The sequence below is a fragment of the Lycorma delicatula genome, chromosome 1, assembly GCF_047948215.1.
Source record: "Lycorma delicatula isolate Av1 chromosome 1, ASM4794821v1, whole genome shotgun sequence".
Lineage (NCBI taxonomy): Eukaryota > Metazoa > Arthropoda > Insecta > Hemiptera > Fulgoridae > Lycorma > Lycorma delicatula.
The window spans coordinates 89968863-89988994 of record NC_134455.1 but is presented as its reverse complement, the minus strand read 5'-3'; the positions used below and the strand labels follow the sequence as shown (position 1 = coordinate 89988994).

Here is a 20132-nt window from a genome sequence, read left to right as displayed (position 1 = left end):
ATTAAATACAACGTAGTAAAAATAAATAAATTAAAACAAGAAATGTTAAAAGAATTTCACTTTTCATAAAAATAAATAAATAAGCATTTAATTTTAAAACTGTTATCTGTGGTAATCTAACAATTTAAATTTTAAATAGTAGAACATAATTTATAGCGTAACCGGATGGATAAGTTGCCGAGTGATTTAACGATATTTTACGTTACCATTCTATAATATAAATGAATTTCCATGAGTTCATTATAAATAACAGACATTTAAAAATAAATGTGTTTACATATTCTACATAGAAAAGAAAACAAAGGAAAGAAAAAAACAACAAAAACAAATCGGTGACATTTATGTTAACATAAATAACAAAATAAACAAGGAAAAACCATTGAGAAAAAAAGAATTAGAGTAATCAACATTGAATGAACACGTCATTTGTATAAGTAGCAATTGCAGTGTGAGGTAAAATGTATCAAAAGGTAGGGTGGATTCAACTATTATCGTACGTAACCTAGCTGGCAGGATGTTGTCTCTGAAGCGATAGTACTCTTATTTGATGTTGTGAAATAAAATGAAGCAGATAAACAGGCTATTACCATTCCGAAGGGAGAATTCCTCCCGATAGGGTTTGTAAAACAAAACTATACACTGTTCCATTGTACAGCGAGTTCCAACAACGAGCACCCAAATGTTCTAGTGTCGTGCAAAATAAAAAAAATCCCGAAACTCAAACCTTTTACCCCCCCCCCCCTGTCATTTACCTTCTCATAATATATAATTGACTAGTATGTTACATAACGTCATAAATAAAAAATGTAACAGCTGGAGTACGTACTATAAAATAGCGAGCGACATGAGATATCCGAAGAGTTATGCGTTTGTAGAGTGCTACTAGTTGTTACTATAAGAATGAACGAGGCAATAAAGATTCAAAGAAAATAGAGATATAGGTATATATAATATCTGGTCGGTGAATGGTTTATAATAATATCTCGTCGGTGAATGGTCTCTAATGAACTGTCAAGCAGTAAATCTTCAAGTTGCACTCATTTTGAACCGCTTCTTGAAAATCCCTTTCACTTTATCACATTTCTACATACACACAATAATATAACTGAATCTAAACTAAACCGTGAACTTTTGTAAAGGAAATGTTAAATCAACCGCTCGACGATTTATTGTATCCTTTTTTTCAAATAAAATTAAAAATAAAAGTAAAACGAAACCCGAGTTTTAACATTTAAAATATATTATAATCATCAATTAAGGAGTTATTTTTGCGATTAATAAGACATGATTATGCTATAACTCTCCTTCGATATTATAATAATAATAAATTTATTTGCTGTCAACTAAATGGTTTCTTTACATCCTATAATGTCAAGTCATGTTTTATTACCGGTTAATATGAAATGCTGACCCATTATAAAGATAAAGGTAGGTATCCCTCAAGCTATTATAATATAAAAAGAAAAATATCACCTGTCATTAGTTGATAGTCGCTGATATTTATTTATTCTGTCTTTAATAACTGTAAATTGCCCAATTACTGTTGCTTTTTTCTTCTTTCTTATAATTATAGATTAGAAATTTATTCTTATTGCGTGTAAAAAATTCGAACCGCTCGGGATTCGAACTTCAACCTTCCGAATGGAAGGAGAAAACTCTCTTTATCACTTTAATAAATTCTAATCTACAATATTATTAAAGTAATTTTAGTCATTTAAAAGAAACAACGTCTTTAAATAAGTAAAACAAAATTTTACTCATCCAAACTAACAAGACTCAATCAAACATATCGCGTATACATAACAATAAAATAAACCTAATTTTTTGTGATTTATATTTTTTTGCATTCGAGAAAATCTTTATATACTCTTAAAAAAAACTGACAACAAATCTGTAATACTTTCCTGAACACGGGTTATATATTTTTATACGGTGGGAAAATAATTATGGATGAAAAAACTTAACGTCGAGAAGCATAGGAAGTTATTATATTTTTCGGATTTTCTGATCTCCAAATTCGACAATTCTGTTTACTGACAAACCCGGTGAGAAGAAAATGCGCCTCATCGCTAAAGATGATTTTTTCGAATACTCGTTTATCAACTTTTTGATTTTAAAAAACCCAATTTGCAACCTTACATGATCTTGCGGTTTTAGTGCTTGTGTCAATTGAACCTTGCAAGCGAACAAATGCAAATCTTTTCAAAATTTGTCGAAGAAGGCTTCTGGAAATGCTTAATTGTTGACTGTGGTGACGTATTAATGAGGAAGAATTTTCTTCAATGCTTCCATTAACATCGGCTGTGATTTCATTCGAATGAGCTATACGAGAACGACCATTGCTGTTTTTGTTTAGAACTGAGCCAGATGACTTTTTATTAATTAAAGTTATCACGGTGTTAACGAGAATGTGCATTATGATCACCAAAAAAATTACGGCATTTGCGAACAGATTCCGAAAAATGTTCACTATTTTTAAAATTAAGTTTAGCATTTTCTATGCGTAATCAAGAGTATTTACTCTTCCATAATTTAACCTCAATGTTTACTGATTACAGAATTTAAAAAAATGTCTACTGTGCTTTTACAGCGAAAAAAGGCGGCAAATTTAAAATATCAATTCATTTTGGGAGACCTTTTATTTATTATCACAATTTGTAAAAATAATTAAGGGAAGAAATTTTTATTTGATACCTACTGAGTAATTTAAGTTTTATTAAGAAATATTTTATAGAGTACCTTCTTTTAATGTGGTGTTTAGTCAAAAAATAAACTGCAAACTGTTAATTGTTATTATTATTATTATAATAATTATATAAACTATTATGGTAGTTAATAACACTCTTATGTATTGGCAGATTATTTTTTTTGGAAAGAATATTAATTATTTATTTAACCCACTTATGAATGAAAGAAATTTATAACGGTTTAATTATCTTAATATTATTTCACTAACATTTAAAAATTGCTGAGCTTCGACTTTAAATAAAGTGCTTTATAAAAATACTGTAATAAAAAAAAAGTTCAATAAATGTAATATTATTCTGAAATAAATGTATAATTTTTTCACTGATTTTACGTTAAAAAAAACAACTAATTTGTAATAGTTGAGTATATTTTTTATTTCTTTTAAATAGAATATGATGGATGACAAGCTTAGTATTATGTATATTAATAGTTGTTTCCTTGTACTCAAGAGTTTAGACGTCAAATATGGCAAAGATCTATTACCATTATGCTGCTAATAAACTTCTATTTTATTTTGTTTAAGCTAATTATGAACTATTATATAATATTTTAACCAAGGATTTTTGCATAAAAAGTTTTGCAATTTATCTTGTATAAATAGCTGATTATTTTAATACAATTACTGTATTACAATGTAATTTTTATAGTGTTGTAACACAAATAGAATAATTTGAATTATTTAGTTGCTAATTAAAAAAAAATCAGAACATCTATTTACGAAGTGCATTGCATTTTAGGAAATATCTTTGAAAATGAAGATATTATTATTTTAAGATAAAATGGGATAAAACATTCTTGATGTGATTTTTTTTGTGGGTACTGAGAGAATATTTAAACAGTTTTATTTACTCAGTAATTTTATATGGAATAAATATTTTATATTTAATGATACATGAAATATATAAATCACATTAAAACATGAAATAATAGTTAAATAAGTGAAGTTATTTATTTAAACAAAAAAAATAATAAAATAAGAAAACGTTATTGAAAATTATTTGAGGATACGGTCTGTATGCTCAAATAATTTTCTGCATGTTAAACAAAGATACAGAAAATTTAGTTTTTGTTAAATTACTTTTTAATTATTACTATTTAAAAATTCATCGACAGAGCTTCTGTAAAAAAAAGTAATTATTAATTTTATTTAAAATAAATTAGTTGGATGATCTTTTAAATACGTCTACAATTTCTTTAAAATCTGATGTGGACATCATATGACTTCCTTGTACGCCTATTAAATTACATACAGACTTTTTTTTTAATGAAAAGTACATAAAATTTAATTACATTTTCTATTGAATTATTATTTATTGTAAAAATTTTTAACAATCAGAGATTAATAATTATTAATTAATCAATATATTCAAATTAAAGGAAAAAAACGTTAAAAACAAAAAAGGAGATGAAGAACCGATGTGCCTTCCCCTCGTAAGTCCAAATATTTCATTAATTAAAATTTTATTTGGCAATAACAGTGGAACCAATGAGAAATAAGTACCACTTATGATATGTCGTTGACATCATACAATACCGTCGTTGAGAAATCTCTCAACAAAGGCTTATGACTGCAGTTAAGAAAACGTTCAAATCCAAATTGTTCGGATTTTGGGCTTTTTTTGGAGACTTTTGGTAAAGTCGATTGCAATCAAAAGTGGAGGTGCAAAGCTCGATGTAACAACAGTCCTAAGTCCAAAATTTCAACATCCTACGGCTAATCGTTTTTGAGATACGCGAGATCACATAACTCAAAAACACACACACACATCTGTACGTACAGATGTCATGCCGAAATTAGACAAAATGGATTCAGGGATGGCCAAAATGGATATTTCCGTTGAAATCTGATAACAGAAATTTTTCGCGATCACAATACTTCCTTTACTTTGTAGAAGGAAGTAAAAATGTCATCTAGGTTCTGAGGCACATCGTGGTACATTTTCATACACCTAAGTATTGCGCTGAGTTAATAAGAAAACAGTTTTGTTGTCTGGTTTGATGGAAGTAAATTTCTTTTCTTTTTTTTTTTTAAGAATTATTTTTATTTAAATTGAAATCTGATTTTGTTGTGGTTTGGAACCAAAATTTCTTTTAGGCAATGATAATATTTAATACTGAGTTATGAAACAGTATAACAGGTTCTTAAAGATATTCTCTCCTTACACGATCATAAGACATAATTACAGTTTTTTTTTATGTCATATATCGTAATGATTTTCCCCCGTTTTACTTACTATTATTTTTTCCATATGACAGGGGAATACATCTCTCAAAAAATTATGCCTCATCATGAATAAGTGCCAACAATGTTAAAAATGTTCAGCATTTCTCTTTTTCATCGAAGAAATTATATTAATTGTGAGTAAGATGGATATGTAATTGGCAAGAGAGTAATTCCGGTTTTCACAAATAGGTAGCTTTATGTATGTTCTGAAGAACTTCTATCAATATTATGATTTTTTTATGACAATTGATAGCTGTTACGTGTAACTATTTTAGAAGCAAGTTACCCGAAATTTTGTTTGCACGTGTTAGTTAAAGGCCGTTATTTTAACAAGGAGTACAAAAACGAATATTTTTGATATATTTTAATTTTTAATTTCCGTAAAGGCATGAAAGCTTAAATCGCATGAATCGGTTTAAAAAATTCCGTTCTCGAGATTTTGCACTCAAAAGATGACCAACGTGCCTATCAACCTATTGAAGTCGATAAAAGCCAAATGTAAGCCATTACTGATTCGGTCATTGATATATTTGTGCGAGAGATTGCAGAGAGATTAAATACATCACTCATAACAATTGAAAATCACACCAAAAGTGTTGGATTAGTTAAGAAGCTCGATATTTGGGTTCCGCATGAATTCATTTAACACACCGAATCAATATTTGCGATATGCATTTCAAACGCAATGCACTGACCTTTTTTTTTATGAAACGAATCATTATTGGCGATGGAAAATTGATTGCCTATAACAAACAGCGATCTGATTACGAACCAAGCGTGATGAACCCATAGAAGCCACATCCAAAGCAGAATTGCATTAAAAAACGATCATGCTGTCAATTTGGTAGGATTACAAAGCTTTTATGTACTTAGAGTTGCTGCCAAGGAAGCATATGATTAATTGAGATTAATTATTGTTGTTAATAATTAATGAAACTGATGGACGTAATCAAAGAAAAACTGCCAAAATTGGTAAATCGCAAACGAATCCGGTTCCACCAAAACAATGCAAGGCCTCACACATTTGTGGTAACTTGTAGAAAATTATTGGAGCATGGTTAGGAAGTGATGACTCATTTCCCATAATAGTCCTTCCTGATCTTGCATCATTAAACTATCATTTATTTCGAAATTTGCAAAACTCTTTCAGCGGTAAAGTTATCACTAATGACGATGACCTGAAATCGCATTCGGTTCAGTTTTTGCTGATAAGAACCAGAAGTTCTCTGAACGCAGAATTATGAAGTTGCCAGAAAGATGGCAAAAAGTTATCTAACAAAATGGAAAATATATATAAAATTAATCAATATAATATATGGTATTAAATATATAATTAATTTAAGTTCATTCTTTGTTTAAAAGAAATGTATTTTCATTTCGCACAAAAAATTGAAATTACTTTCTTGCCACCACAAAACACCCAAGGACATGTTGTTTACAATACTACCTCAAAGTACAGTTATAGACCCAGTTTATTGTTGCTTCCGTAATGATACAGTTGTGTGATACACGATGTATCATCATTTCCGATGAGAAAATGACTGGTATGAAAAAGTATAGCAGCCACGAAAGAAAAAGCTAACGTTTGAAGATTTTCATCTTACTAACCCCTAGATTTGTACTAAATTAGAAATTAGATTTATACTAAATTAAAAAACGCTAAATCCTGAGTACTGGTACGTTTCACATCATTTGAAGCAAATAAGAATTAATAATTAGTACGAGATTTCGTTTGTTCTTATAGAAGACTGTATTGGACCATATAACGAAATTAGTGTTTAATTATATTACTAAACTTAATTACATTACTAAGCTTTTTGTTATTTAAAATTTATTTATTATGATAGTTATTTAAGTAAAAATAAAATCTATGTTAAAGCTTTTATTTTAAGAAGCCCAATTAAAAAAAAAATACTATTTTTTTAATAAACCACGTGTTTTAAACAATAATAATTTTAATAGAAAAAAAAATGTGAAGGAAAGAAGAATTTCCATTAAAACTGGTGAGAATTTTGATCGTTATTTAGAAAACAAGACAACTGCTTTAAAGTGCCAGACAGCGAAATAGTTATACAGACAACTGCAAGGTCTGCAGTCTATTCTAAGCTTACCAGATCACCCCCCCCCCCAGATTTTTTATAATTTATTATGAAGCAAGCTATTAAACACTTTAGTCACTGAAAAAAAAAAAAATATGCACTATAATACAGTAGTAGTTTAGATACGCCGTAAGTGGGTGTATACTTTATTATCTGTTCTAATTAATCATGAAACAGTTATGAAACTGAATTTACAGTGCATTTTTAATCAGTAATTTTTAAATAACCTGCTGTTATAGTACAATAATAGAAAAAAATTTAAATAATGCGATCACTTTAAAAAAAAAAAAAATAGTTTAATAAATTTTTCTAACCTTTGATAGTTTTAAACTGCATCATGATAGTATTTTTAATAAAACCTTTTCAAAAATTGGGTAATTTTGAAACTTAACCAAAACAAAGTAAGGAGCAAACATTTAAAATTTTAAAGTACCTTAAAAAAAATTAAATTCCAAAATACTGACATTCTAGGCGTTATCAAGCGATATTTTTTAAAAGATAAAAAATTTTTATCGATTTTATTATACGAAACAAGAATTCTATTTTGTTTCTGATAAGCAAATAAGAAAATTTTAATGGTAAAAATAATTTTCATCTTTATTATTTTGAGGGAACATATAAAGTTTTAAACTTATTTAACTGAGTCGTGTTTTACAACGTTGCTATATAAATTTTGAATGTCAAATTTTATAGAAAGTGTGTGTAAATTATTAATACAAATAGAATTCGTAAATTTAATAGTAAAATATTTTATATTTATCTACTAAACTCGACAGAAGGTCTTAGGAAAGAATGGACAAGATACATAACATAATATTTTACATAACCGTACATAATATTTTACAACAATACTTTCTTTCACATACCAGAGCCATCGAAGAACTTTCAATCCTAGAATTGTGAGCTGGGAGTATTGAACTGGGCTATACTTGATTTACGCACTTAATTTTTTAGGTTACTTATTTTCATTAAGGGTGTAAAGTTTAAAAAAAATCGATTAATTATTTTCCATCAAGACGAGGAGCGGGCTATACATATTTTTTTAACTTTATTTAAAAAAATACATAGTTAAGATTCCTAGTAGACTTAAACAGGTTTATTTAACGCGTTTCTCTTAAATCAATTTGGCCACTCTTGTTATGATTAGACATACACGGACAAACTGAGAAAAAAGATAGAATTACTTCCATTTTTTTGACTACAAAAATAAATGCCAAGAAAAAATCCGAGAGCACGAACGAGGAAAACTTCAATTTAATATATAACATCTGTAAACCTATTTTTCTGTAGATTTCTTCGTTTTTGAAGAAATCCTGATACTTTTAATACGGATCGCCGCCAGGAAGCTAGGCGGGTCAGGGGAGTACTGGTGGGAGAGTGGCAGCGACGGTGGAATATATTGCTAAGGGATGCTGTACTTTCGGCTTATCCCGGTTATAGACGGATGAATATCAACGGACCATGGTGGTATGAACTATGCATTTACACAGTTCCTCTCAGGGCATGGGATTTCAGATCGTATCTCTGCAGATCTGGCCTGAACTACTCCGACCTGTGCTCAAGCTGTGATCACGAGAAGGAAACTACTCTCCAAGTGTTCTTCGAAAAGAAGATTTACGACCGCGAGGAACATTCTAGTCGCTAAACTTAAACCAGACAGGATGTTAGGTCCAGAGGACACCGAAGAAGTGATGCTGGCATCACCCGATAACTGGCTAGCGATTTCTGTCAGGGCGAATGCAGACATATATTGGGCAGGCATCCTACGGAGTGCTTGGAGGGTCCAGGCCTGCTGGAACTGTCCAGGCACGATGAGGCAGGGTGCACTTCGGTATACTGATACCTCTTGTCAAAGCTGCAGTCAATCCACTAGCGATGAGAAAGCAGCTTCTTTCCTGAAGTAATGCTTTGTTCCAGTTCCTTGTAAGGAAGATGACGGGGTGGAGGTTTAGTCGGTAAGCACAGGCACACATACGCTTATTAAAACCTAACGGAACCTGTTTCGAGTCTGACAGCTCTTCACAAATGTCCTAAAGGATTCCACCAACCAATAAAAGAAAAAAGGAGTCATTCTTAAGACGATACCAAAATAAACTTAATATAAATGAATAAGTTACTTAATATTCCCAATATCACTTGATTAATAAAAGGATCAATATCTTTAAACAGCCAGACGATTGACAAAGAGCAACTTTACAAAACAAAAACATTAATTCTTAATTATTTGGAACGGTTTATTCAGTTATTACACTATTTTTTATTATTATTATTATTAAGAAGGCAATTAAATAATTTTATATAAAAAAATTACGCTTAATAGTTTAAATTATACATCTGAAATAAGTATTTTATAGTTTTTAATTTAATGGAATATTTATAAGTTATAGCCTTTACTAGCAAGATCACATAATTATACAACAGTATTCAGTCAGATTGGCCAATATCCATAATTTTGTTCTCTAAATGTGTTTAATTGTATTATAATAAAAAGTATGCAGCTAAAGCAAACCAACACATTCATTTACACACGCGTGTGTACGTACATGCGGAATATTATTTATAATTTTAATGGTATATTTCACATTTAAAATATTTTTATTTGTTGTGTAATTGATAAAGAAGTCAAAATTATAAGTAATAAATTCAAGCAGTTTGTATTTTTTGTTTAAAGCTTTTATATTTCTTTTTTAACGAGTAACAACCATTAGCGTTAAATTAAAGCAATAAATCTTCAGTTTTTATGAGGTAACGTCTATTATTATTATTATTATTATGAAATTTTTGTTAATGGCTCTACATGAATGAATAATTCAGTACTGCTTCAGGTGAAATAAAACAAATCTATCTAAAAAAAAAACAAATATTATTTTCATTTGAATAAGAATTACTTTTAAAAATTACTATTTCATCACTGTGATAACATATTTTTAAGTTTTTGTATAGATTCATATTTTATTTAAATGCTATAAGACTTTTAATTAAATATTTTATGCTATTATAGCAGACTGTAAACCTAAATTATAGGGTAAGTTATTCTTATCAGTTAGACGATATTATTAACAAAAATACCAGTAACTAAACACTACCCACTTAACAAATATATTTAAATCCAGTTAAAAATGATTATTAGTTAATTATAGAATTTACAAAGAGAACAAAACAAAATTGCGGGATGTTTATTTTAGACATGTTTAAATTTTATAAATTACGTTTCATCATTACTTAAAATATTAAAACAAGATCCGAACATCCTATTTAAATTAGTTATCTGCTCTGAATATACATTACACAAAAAAGTACAAAGATTAAAAGAAATTTGTAAAAATAAATTTTTTTAATAGTGAATAAAGGCTTCACCTTCCTAGCAACAATTTTAAACATCAATCCGAAAGATTATCCGTTTTTTGTTTGTATCAGCATTAGGCAAAAATCAACGGATAGATCCCTTTCAAATTTTCAACATTCATTCGTGTTATCCCAGGGACGGTTTTAAGCCATTAGATCAAAGGAAGCTCTAGCCCCCTTAAGGGTGTGAAGTGAATTAAAGATATTCATTAAATAAAAATAAAAAATAATTCATTATTATATTTCTGTCAACATGACAACTGAAATAAATTGTGAAGTTTTCCTTGTCAAAGGTGTGTGTGCTTTAGTTACCATGGTTACTACTATTCTATCTTCTGTAATTTAGTTTCTATAATGCCTGAATACGTTAATAGTAGTTATTTATCATTATAATTCTCACAACGATACAGATCTCCAAGAATGTCTCGAAAGGGTGAACGATGCGAGCTTTGTGGCCTTGGGTTCGGCGCCGTGATTCCTGGAAGCCTCGAGGATCCCGTGGGCCCCGGGGACGGAGCTCCGACCGGCTAGTTTTATTACACAGGAAGCATTTGATTATTAAATTCAATTTTTTTTTTTTTTTATCAAGACAAAAGAGTTAATAAAATAATGAAAATTTTAAATAAATTTTCTTTGTGTAACACTTTTAGAAATCAGTCCAAGAAGTTTTCTTTTCTAAATAACAGAAAGGACTCGAACGGGTATTTGAGATAATCCTATGGCTGGAAAAATTACAAGACCACTAGATGAACTATCTAATAAATAAGAAGTACCGTCGAAATAAATCCATTAGGCAAATAGTAAAGCTAAAACATATAAAAAGCTATATATATATATATATATATATATATATATATATATATATATATATATATATACTTAATAACTCCTCCACTTCTTTTTTTTAAAGTTGTAATCAATAAAACAAAATATTCGTAAATACCAACACACATATGTACAAATGATTTTTTTAATTGTAATATTTGTATGTATTTTTTACTAGGGGATCTCAAAAAGGTGTAGGAAATGCAAAAACTTCAGTCGGGTCACCTTTTTTACCATTACGAAAATTTATTGACACGATAATATTTATCACGTACAAAAAATATGATGATAGATAACAACTGATTAAAAAATATAATTTCTTATACATATAATGGGTTCTTAATACACAATACATGTTTACCGATTAAAAAAAGGATAAGAATTTCATTATTTAACATTAAAAAGACATTTTCTAACGAATAATCATAATAAATTTAAAACAGAAATTAAGTTACCAAATTTTAAGTAAGTGTTAAAATGTCTGTATGATTTGCCAACACGTTTCAACGTCGTAAATTTTTTATTGATTAACACCAACATTTGGAAACAACCCAAAGAGTAAATTTAAATAACTAATGTTACTTCCCACACTGTATGTCAAATTTACCTACTAGAAAAATATATTACGAACGTTTGCCAGAACTACTAAATGTTAACAAGTCCCCTTCAAAATTATTATGAAAGGAATTTATGCAACAGAAAATTAAAAAAGCTGATTACAAAATGAAAATGTCAACACCGTTACGTGATAAGATTTAACTATGTAGATTAGACTAGATCGGTAAAATGATAAAATAACCATAAATAATGAATCCGGATTACAACTGCTAATTAAAAAAAAAAGAATTAAGAGAATTATCATTTTCAGTGAATCCATTAAATCTAAAATGTAAGATAAAATGTAAATCATTACAAAAAACATACACTGAAGAGGTTAATGTAAGAAATTTAAATTCTTTAACCAAGAATGAACTGTTAAAATAAAATGCATTGCATTATAAAAAGTATAATCTTTATACTTTTATACTTATATATTATCTCAGATATTTTTATTATCTCACTGTAACATTTTTGCACTGATGATTATAATAAGAGAAATAAAACAAATTTTTATTTACGAAATTTAACTTATATTTATTCAAAACGAAATAAGTACCCAAAAATTATATACTTATAAATTTATTTATATTAAACTTTATTTATTTTAAAATTTAAATAATTTCTCCAAGTTTTCACAGATTTAAACAAAATTTTATGAAAGAATATCACAATCCACTCTAAATATTTTTTCTTACCTGATGTGTAATAAAAATATTTTATCAACAGCGCTTAACTGAAGAATTTAGAATTTTTTTTAACTCTTAACGAAAAGAAAATAGAGAATAAGATATGGCATATTGTCGTTTTAAGTCAGTTTATTTTTTTCATAATAATAACAACAGTATATATAAATGTGCATTTCAATATGAAAACAACCATCATAAGGGTACAAAATAATTAACAAATATACATATATATATATATATATATATATATATATATATAAAATAAATGTAGCAACTTATAAAAAAAAATCAAATACATAAAAAACGTTATCTGTATCAATGTAATAAAAATAAAATTAAAAAAAAACTGAAAAATATGAAAAAATAACAGAATATCACTGTTAGGAATCTCAGCTAAGTGGTTTACCACTTGGTTTGCTCAAACTCCTTTTTTTCGGATAAGCCTCCGGTGCCACAGTTGGTACTACTTCAGAGGATGAATGAGGATGATATGTATAAATGTAAGTGAAGTTTACTCTTGTACAGTCTCAAGTCGACCATTCCTGAGATGTGTGGTTAATTGAAACCCAACCACCAAAGAACACCGGTATCCACGATCCAGTATTCAAATCCGTACAAAAGTAATTGTCTTTACTAGGATTTGAACCTTAGAACTTTCGACTTCAAAATCAGCTGATTTGCGATACCAGCCTGGTGGGCTGGTTTGCATAAACTCTGATTAAATGAGGATAACATATATTTTTTAGTTTTTCTTTAATTTAATAATAAAAAAGCAAATTTTTTAAAAATGCTTCGTTAGTTTAAATTTTAATGATTATGAATTTGTTATTTTATATTTATTATTTACTTTTTAATTGCTAAGGATGATTGTTTACAAAACCAAAGTCCGCATTCACGTCGGATTTTTACAGAATAAAAGCAACTTTCATAAAAATTGATCGAAATTTTAGTTAACTGATCTTATAATTAATTAGTAAAGTAAGCAAATATTGAGGTTAATATGCATCTAAAATTTACATAAATAAAATAATTAATTAAAATATGAGCTTCTTTATTTATTTTTTTTACACATAGTAAAGGCAGTAAAAAGATTAACTTTCATCATACTTCACTGATGAAAAATGTCCCAGTCCGAAGAGCTGATCGCTCAATATATGGGGTGACTAAATCCACAAAGGGACCAAAATCAATTGAAATCAGGGATTGCATTAAAAAAAACTAAAACTGAATAAATCTAAAATCATTAAAATTGTGTGAAACAAGGACTTTAATATGGTTAAAAAATTAATGATTTTTTTATTGTTACGTCTTTTTTGCTGTATGGCGTAGTAACATGGGTTCTCATATAAGCGACCTAGAAATTTGAAACTACTGGGATCTGACTACATATTCTTTTATTCTCATAATCTCTTGGAAAGAAGGATCATGTGTTGAATGTTGAGGTCGCCGGAAAAAATGGCAGAGCAGCTAAGCTTCATTTTACATCAAAAAGAAATTTTTGACCATATCACGGGCAATCTTAGCAGGAACGAACATTTAAACGCGATTCTGCAAGACCCAAACCCAGAAGACAGACATCGTACCTTAAAGATTTACAGTCCTGACTTGGTGTAATTACTGCCAAGCTGTTTTAAGAGCAGTAAATAAAATTAATATCGCTATATATGTTGAAAATATCCGGTAATGGGCAGACACACACACACACATGTAAAAGATATTACAGGCAATATTTATTTTTATTCCCAGATTTACAACCCCATTATGATTTAACTTGTAACTCTATAACCAAAATATATAATTAATTTTAACCTTCCCGATTTTACAGATATTTAATAGAATTCGATTAAAAGATATTAATTAATCGTTATAATAAACAAAAGAAAAATCAAATCGGAATTTTAACGATAAGCAAAAAAATATTATAAAAATGCTTGAACACAAATTAATTCTTGTTTCTTTTTTTAAATAATATTCAAAAACTGACTTTAAAAAAACTGCGAAATCTAGAAAATCAATAACATCTTCAACAAATGATCATTTGTCCTATTTATTTATATGATACAGTTTATATAGGTAGCATTTAATTCATTTCTATTCTAAGTAAATCTCTTAAACTCAAAAGGGTTTAACATTCCTTTCTACCATTAAATTAAACTAATTAATTCTCCGATAAATTCATTTATAGCTTCTTAATATACTCTTTTTTACAAAATTTTATCAATATATTTTGTCGTCTTCAGAGAACATCATTATGTAAATCACTAATAAATATAAAGTAACTCCAATTAAAATAGAAATATATCGAAAAACTTATTTTTATCTTTCCTTGATATTGCAACATAAGCTTGAAGCTTCTGCGTGGGATATGTAAATGTAATTTTGCAGCGGATGAAAAATACCATACCTGACAGGGATTTGAACCCGAGCCTCCTAATGAAAGACCGAGATGCTACCACTGGCGAGAGATTCAAAGATAACAAAGATCGCATTTTTTTGACGTTATTTATATTTTATTACCGTGCAGTAATAAACTCCATTCTAATAATTTTATAAATGCAATGCCTAACGGTGGTCCCGGAGGTAAAAAAGAAAAAAATTTATAAGAAAAATTTCGTCTTACAGCCAATATCTATAAACATCATTTTTTCCTTTTTTTTATTTATTTTTTGTTACTACCTAATAATAAAATTCTGCAACTTCTCATTTGTTATATGTTAAATTATATTAATGTTTAAGTTCATATTCCTTTTACCTTACCGTACCTTACACCTTTTATATCTCTTAACCTTATATTATTTTGATAACGACTAACATGTTTCAACATCAATAAAATATTTATCTTAATTAAACAGTAATTTAATTTATCAAGATATTTGTTCAAGTTTGTTGTTCGTTACTAACAAAAATATATATAATAATTTTTATTATTTGTTAATAACGTTCAAGGTAATAAAATTGGTTTTAAAAAATAATAATTTAATGATTAGTTATTAAAAGGGAAATAAAAAATCTCTTTGATAAGGAGAATATAAAATTATAATCTGATAATGTTACACGAGGAATAATATTAATTTAATTGTATAATTATTTAATTTATTAAAACTAGTAAAATGATTTATTGTCATAATAGAAAATAAAATACAGAAAATCTATCTCGCATACAAAAGAATTTTTCATGTTAAAACAAAATTACTTGTTTCTCTTTTTATAAACACAGCTACCAATCGAATTTACTTCTAAGCGAGTAATTTTTTTGTTAAAAAACAACTAAGTAATAAATTGTAAACCAAAAAATAAACTCACAAAATAAATCCACGGTTTTTTTATGTGTAAGACCCCTAAAACTCTGCTTTTAAAGAATAATTTCTACAATAAAATAGTACGTTATAAAAATATATAAAACGTTCATACAGAAATTTCTACGCAAAAAATGTCTCAATTAATGTTTGTAAAAATAAGTATTTTAAAAATTTAATCACGGTTTATATCAGTTGTCACTTATTGAGTTCCACGTGAATAAAATAAAAGATGCCACTGGTCAGTAACACTAATAGGAGGATATAAGATAGTGTAAGAGAAGAAATATCAATTCTATGCATAACTCTCCTACTTCTTTCTTTTCCCTTTTTAGCCTTCGGGATATACCGATCAGCTATTATTTCAGAGGATGAATGAGGATGATATGTAACAGTGAGTGTAAATGAAGTGTAGTCTTGTACGTCTCAGTTGGACCATTCCTGAGATGAGTGGTTAATTGAAACCCAATCACCAAAGAACACCGGTATCCACTATCTAGTATTCGAATCCGTGTAAAAATAACTGACTTTACTAGGACTTAAAAGCTGGAACTCTCGACTTTTAAATCAACTTATTTGGGAAGACGCGTTCACCACTAGACCAACCAGTTGGGTAACTCTCCTAGTTATGTTAATTTAATATCTTTACTAAAAATATGTATATAGATAAATTATTTCCAAATTTACCGGAGATTTCTAAATTATCACTGAATCACTCAGTCGATAACGTTACTACAATCATGGGAAAAAAGACACAATTTGATATAAAAAAACTTTACGGACTTTTCGTTTTATTTTGTTTCTACGTTCCAACTTGCAGCATCACAACGAACCACGCTTCTAACCGATTAACAGCCAATGGTGCGTAAACGAACCTTTTCATAAACATTTTTTCTTTTTAATTTCTACAAGATTTTTCGCACTTTATGCAATTTGCCATTATTTTCTTAGGTGTTGTAATCGCAAAAAAGATTATATGGTAATAGGTTTTTAATTAGCGAGTTTATTGAATATCAATTTGTGATATTTTACGAGATCATGTAACCCCTTTCGTATAAAGTATATAATGATCGCGAAATGATTATTAAAAATAATATTTTATTTATTTATTTAAGGGGTGCTTTTATTCATCAATTCGTGAAAATTATTTATTTTGAAAACTGATAATGAATACTGGTTGTAAAAATTATGGTGCGATTACGGCACACCTTTGGCTTATGGAGTGATGAATCACACGCTAGTTGTGCAATATGTTATTCTTACATTAATAACTTTGCAATCCCGCGTTGTACTATTTTTTTGAATCGTTAAATTTTTTATTTTCAATCATTTTATCACACTGATACAGCGATTTTTTAGTCATTACATTTTAACTGTCTTTATAAAAATCGTTATTTAATAAAATTGTCAGTTTCTATGACTAAGTCCTCAGTCAATATCATATGTTAGTGAAGTAGTGATTCCCATGTAGTATAAGTAAAAGTATATTAATTTTGTTTTACTGAAATGTAAACATTTATTAAAATGTGGAATTTTTAAAACCATTAACACTTGAAGAATTGCATTGTATTACAGAAGGTAAAGTTCACAAGCAACTGCGTTCGATGCAACTTATATTCTACCTAAAGTTGATAAACTTTCTGACGAAGATATTGATGAAAATTTGCTAACCCCTTCACCAGGTACAACCGATATTCTAGGTACGCTGAGATTCATTTGTATGCTGAAAAAGACATTGACGTTTAAAAATCCAATTGCAGGGAGAACCAAAAAACTGTAAACCTAAAAGAAATTGGCTTGTGATTGGCACTGTCAGAGAAAATAGGCTTCCTAATTGCCCATTAAAAGATTCTAAAGAATTGCAGAAAATTAATAGAGGTACATTTGATGAAAAAATTGTTGTTGCTAGAGGGAATGATAATGCAGTGGTGACAGTTGCCAATAACCACAATGGTATATATGCAATAGTCTTGTCTTTTTTTTAAAAAAAAAGGTTAACAAGTCCAGAGATATAAATCAAAATACAGGTTAACGTACAATATACATCTTTTGGAAACTTCAATAATTTTTTTTTTGTATTTTGGACAAAACAGGTCTTGTGAAAAATCGAAATTTCTAAAAAAAACTCCGATATTCAAAATTTTGATCGATCGCTGTACTTTTCTACATACCATTACTTTAAAACAATAATTAAGTAAAATGTTTATCAGATCACATTCTGCCATAAACTGCCTCTGCTGCAGTTTATCTGCAGTATCTGCCTCTGTTGATGACAGGTAATAAAAAATAATGGAATTAATTTTTTGCCTCCTATGAGAAGTCATAAAATGAAGCTTGATTTTATGGCAACAATGATCGTAAAAAAAAAACGAAAGAATAAAAAGGCATAAATGGGATTTACTTCTTCCCCTCTAGATATCGCATGATAATAAAAAGCAACAAATTTGTATTATTTTTTTTTTTCTAGAAGGAATGATAAAATTCATGGAGGAAATGTATTTGAAACAGATAATATAATACTGAGTTAATTTTTACATAACTAGTCTACTCACATTATCCCCACCATCAGAGGCATACAAATGACAGCAGATCTATAACATTCAACATAATATAATATTACAAACACACATAACACACTATTAAGTATTGTAAAGCCAACACAACAAATCTTGTTTTAAATGAATAGTACAGTAATGACAGAGAAATGACTTTTACTTATTCCATATGTACAACTATAGAGAAGTCATTACTTGCCGTTTTTTTCAACAATTTAATTTTAATAATAAAAAAATTCTCATTTCTTAAGCCTTTTAATGACTGTTAAGCGACTTATCGATTAATTTGTATGATAATTCGAATACCTCCAGACATCTAGCATAGTTTACTTTTCAATTTAAAGCCTGCAGTGATAGCAGCATACCTTTTTCATGTAATGATTGAATGAATAAATAAATACTTTAATAATCCATGGATTAGCAGAATATATGTTATTAATTAAAACAGGTGGTGAGAAAGTAACATGAAGCGGTAAACTATATCTGGTTTTTCCGGGTCTTACACTTTAAATCTTCCGCACGAAAAGGCTAGCACCAATAAGACAGAAATTTCTACCACAATTTCTAATAAAGTCGAAACTTCTAAGATAAAACGAAATAAAACGCTACTTAGAATTCCTGTCACAGGACGAATTATTACATTTATTTAGTTGTAATAAGTAAAAATTTATAGACTGTTATTACTTGGAAGAAAATCCTTCAATTAAATTTCCGGGAAATTTATATTTTAAAAAGAAAAAATCTAATATGTTAAAGCTTGAAAACTATTCCTTTTTTAATGATTCACATGAGAAATATATAAAAAAACAAATAATTGTAACTATACAGGACGAAACATTAACAAATTTAAAAAACCACAGAACGGTAGTTTATTTCAGTGTTTTTTTAATCCCTATCCGTTATGGTATAGTTTGAGTATACTGGTTTTACCCTCATAACAGCTTATTTACAAAGAAGTAAAAATAAAGTTGAAAACTCAACGTAAGAAAATATTAAACTCAATTTGGGAAATTAATATACAAATAAAAATAAATTTATAATTTAAAAATGGCAACATTAAAAAAAATAAATTTCGGAAATTAATACGCAAAACAAATGTGTAGTAATATTTCCATAAAATTTATTGATAATTTTATTTGCCAAAATTTTTATCGCTTGAACTTATTCATTAAAATACATTGCAGCTAAAATTCACTATCCTCATCGAAATGACGCAGATATTTCAAATTTAATTTGCTTGGTTGAAATATTTTGCTAAAAATTTGTATGTAAAATAATTTTCTAAATGAAGAACGGGTTTAATTTTTAATTATATTACTTTTTAGTTTATTAAGTATATTCTAAGCGAATAAATTCCAAACATTTATTTTCGTTAAGAGAAGGGTTTGCCCATCTGTAAATATTTCAATTTAAGAAATATGAAACAAAAAAAATCAAACTAGATTTTCGTTAAAAAAATGTTTATTTATTAATGGAGTAACCTTAACAATCACAAAATAGTCACAAACCGAGATAATAAAATAAACAAATTGAAGTCAAAGTCTTTTTACTAAAGCGTTGAAACCAACGCAAAGATAACCATAAAAAAAGTACATCTTAGAACTACTAAACAAAAGTAACTTTAATTAAATGTGTATATATATATATATATATATATATATATACATTTAAATAAAAACGTAATCATTTATTTATATATATATATATGATTACGAAAAAGTACGTCAAGAAACTTACCTAAACGCCTTGCAATA

At 28.1% G+C, this 20132-nt stretch overlaps 1 protein-coding gene across 2 annotated transcripts in view; it reads right to left on the bottom strand.

Annotated features, from left to right (window-relative positions):
* The window catches only part of elB (zinc finger protein elbow B), a 66364-nt gene that overhangs the window by 12221 nt on the left and 34011 nt on the right, over positions 1-20132 (bottom strand). Inside the window, exon 2 of one of the 2 annotated variants that reach the window (XM_075357721.1) lies at positions 18376-18414. The exons of the other annotated variant lie outside the window; for it this stretch is intronic. Coding sequence (XP_075213836.1) covers positions 18376-18414 — 39 coding nt within the window. The remainder of the gene's footprint in view (positions 1-18375; positions 18415-20132) is intronic. 2 annotated transcript variants of the gene reach the window in all.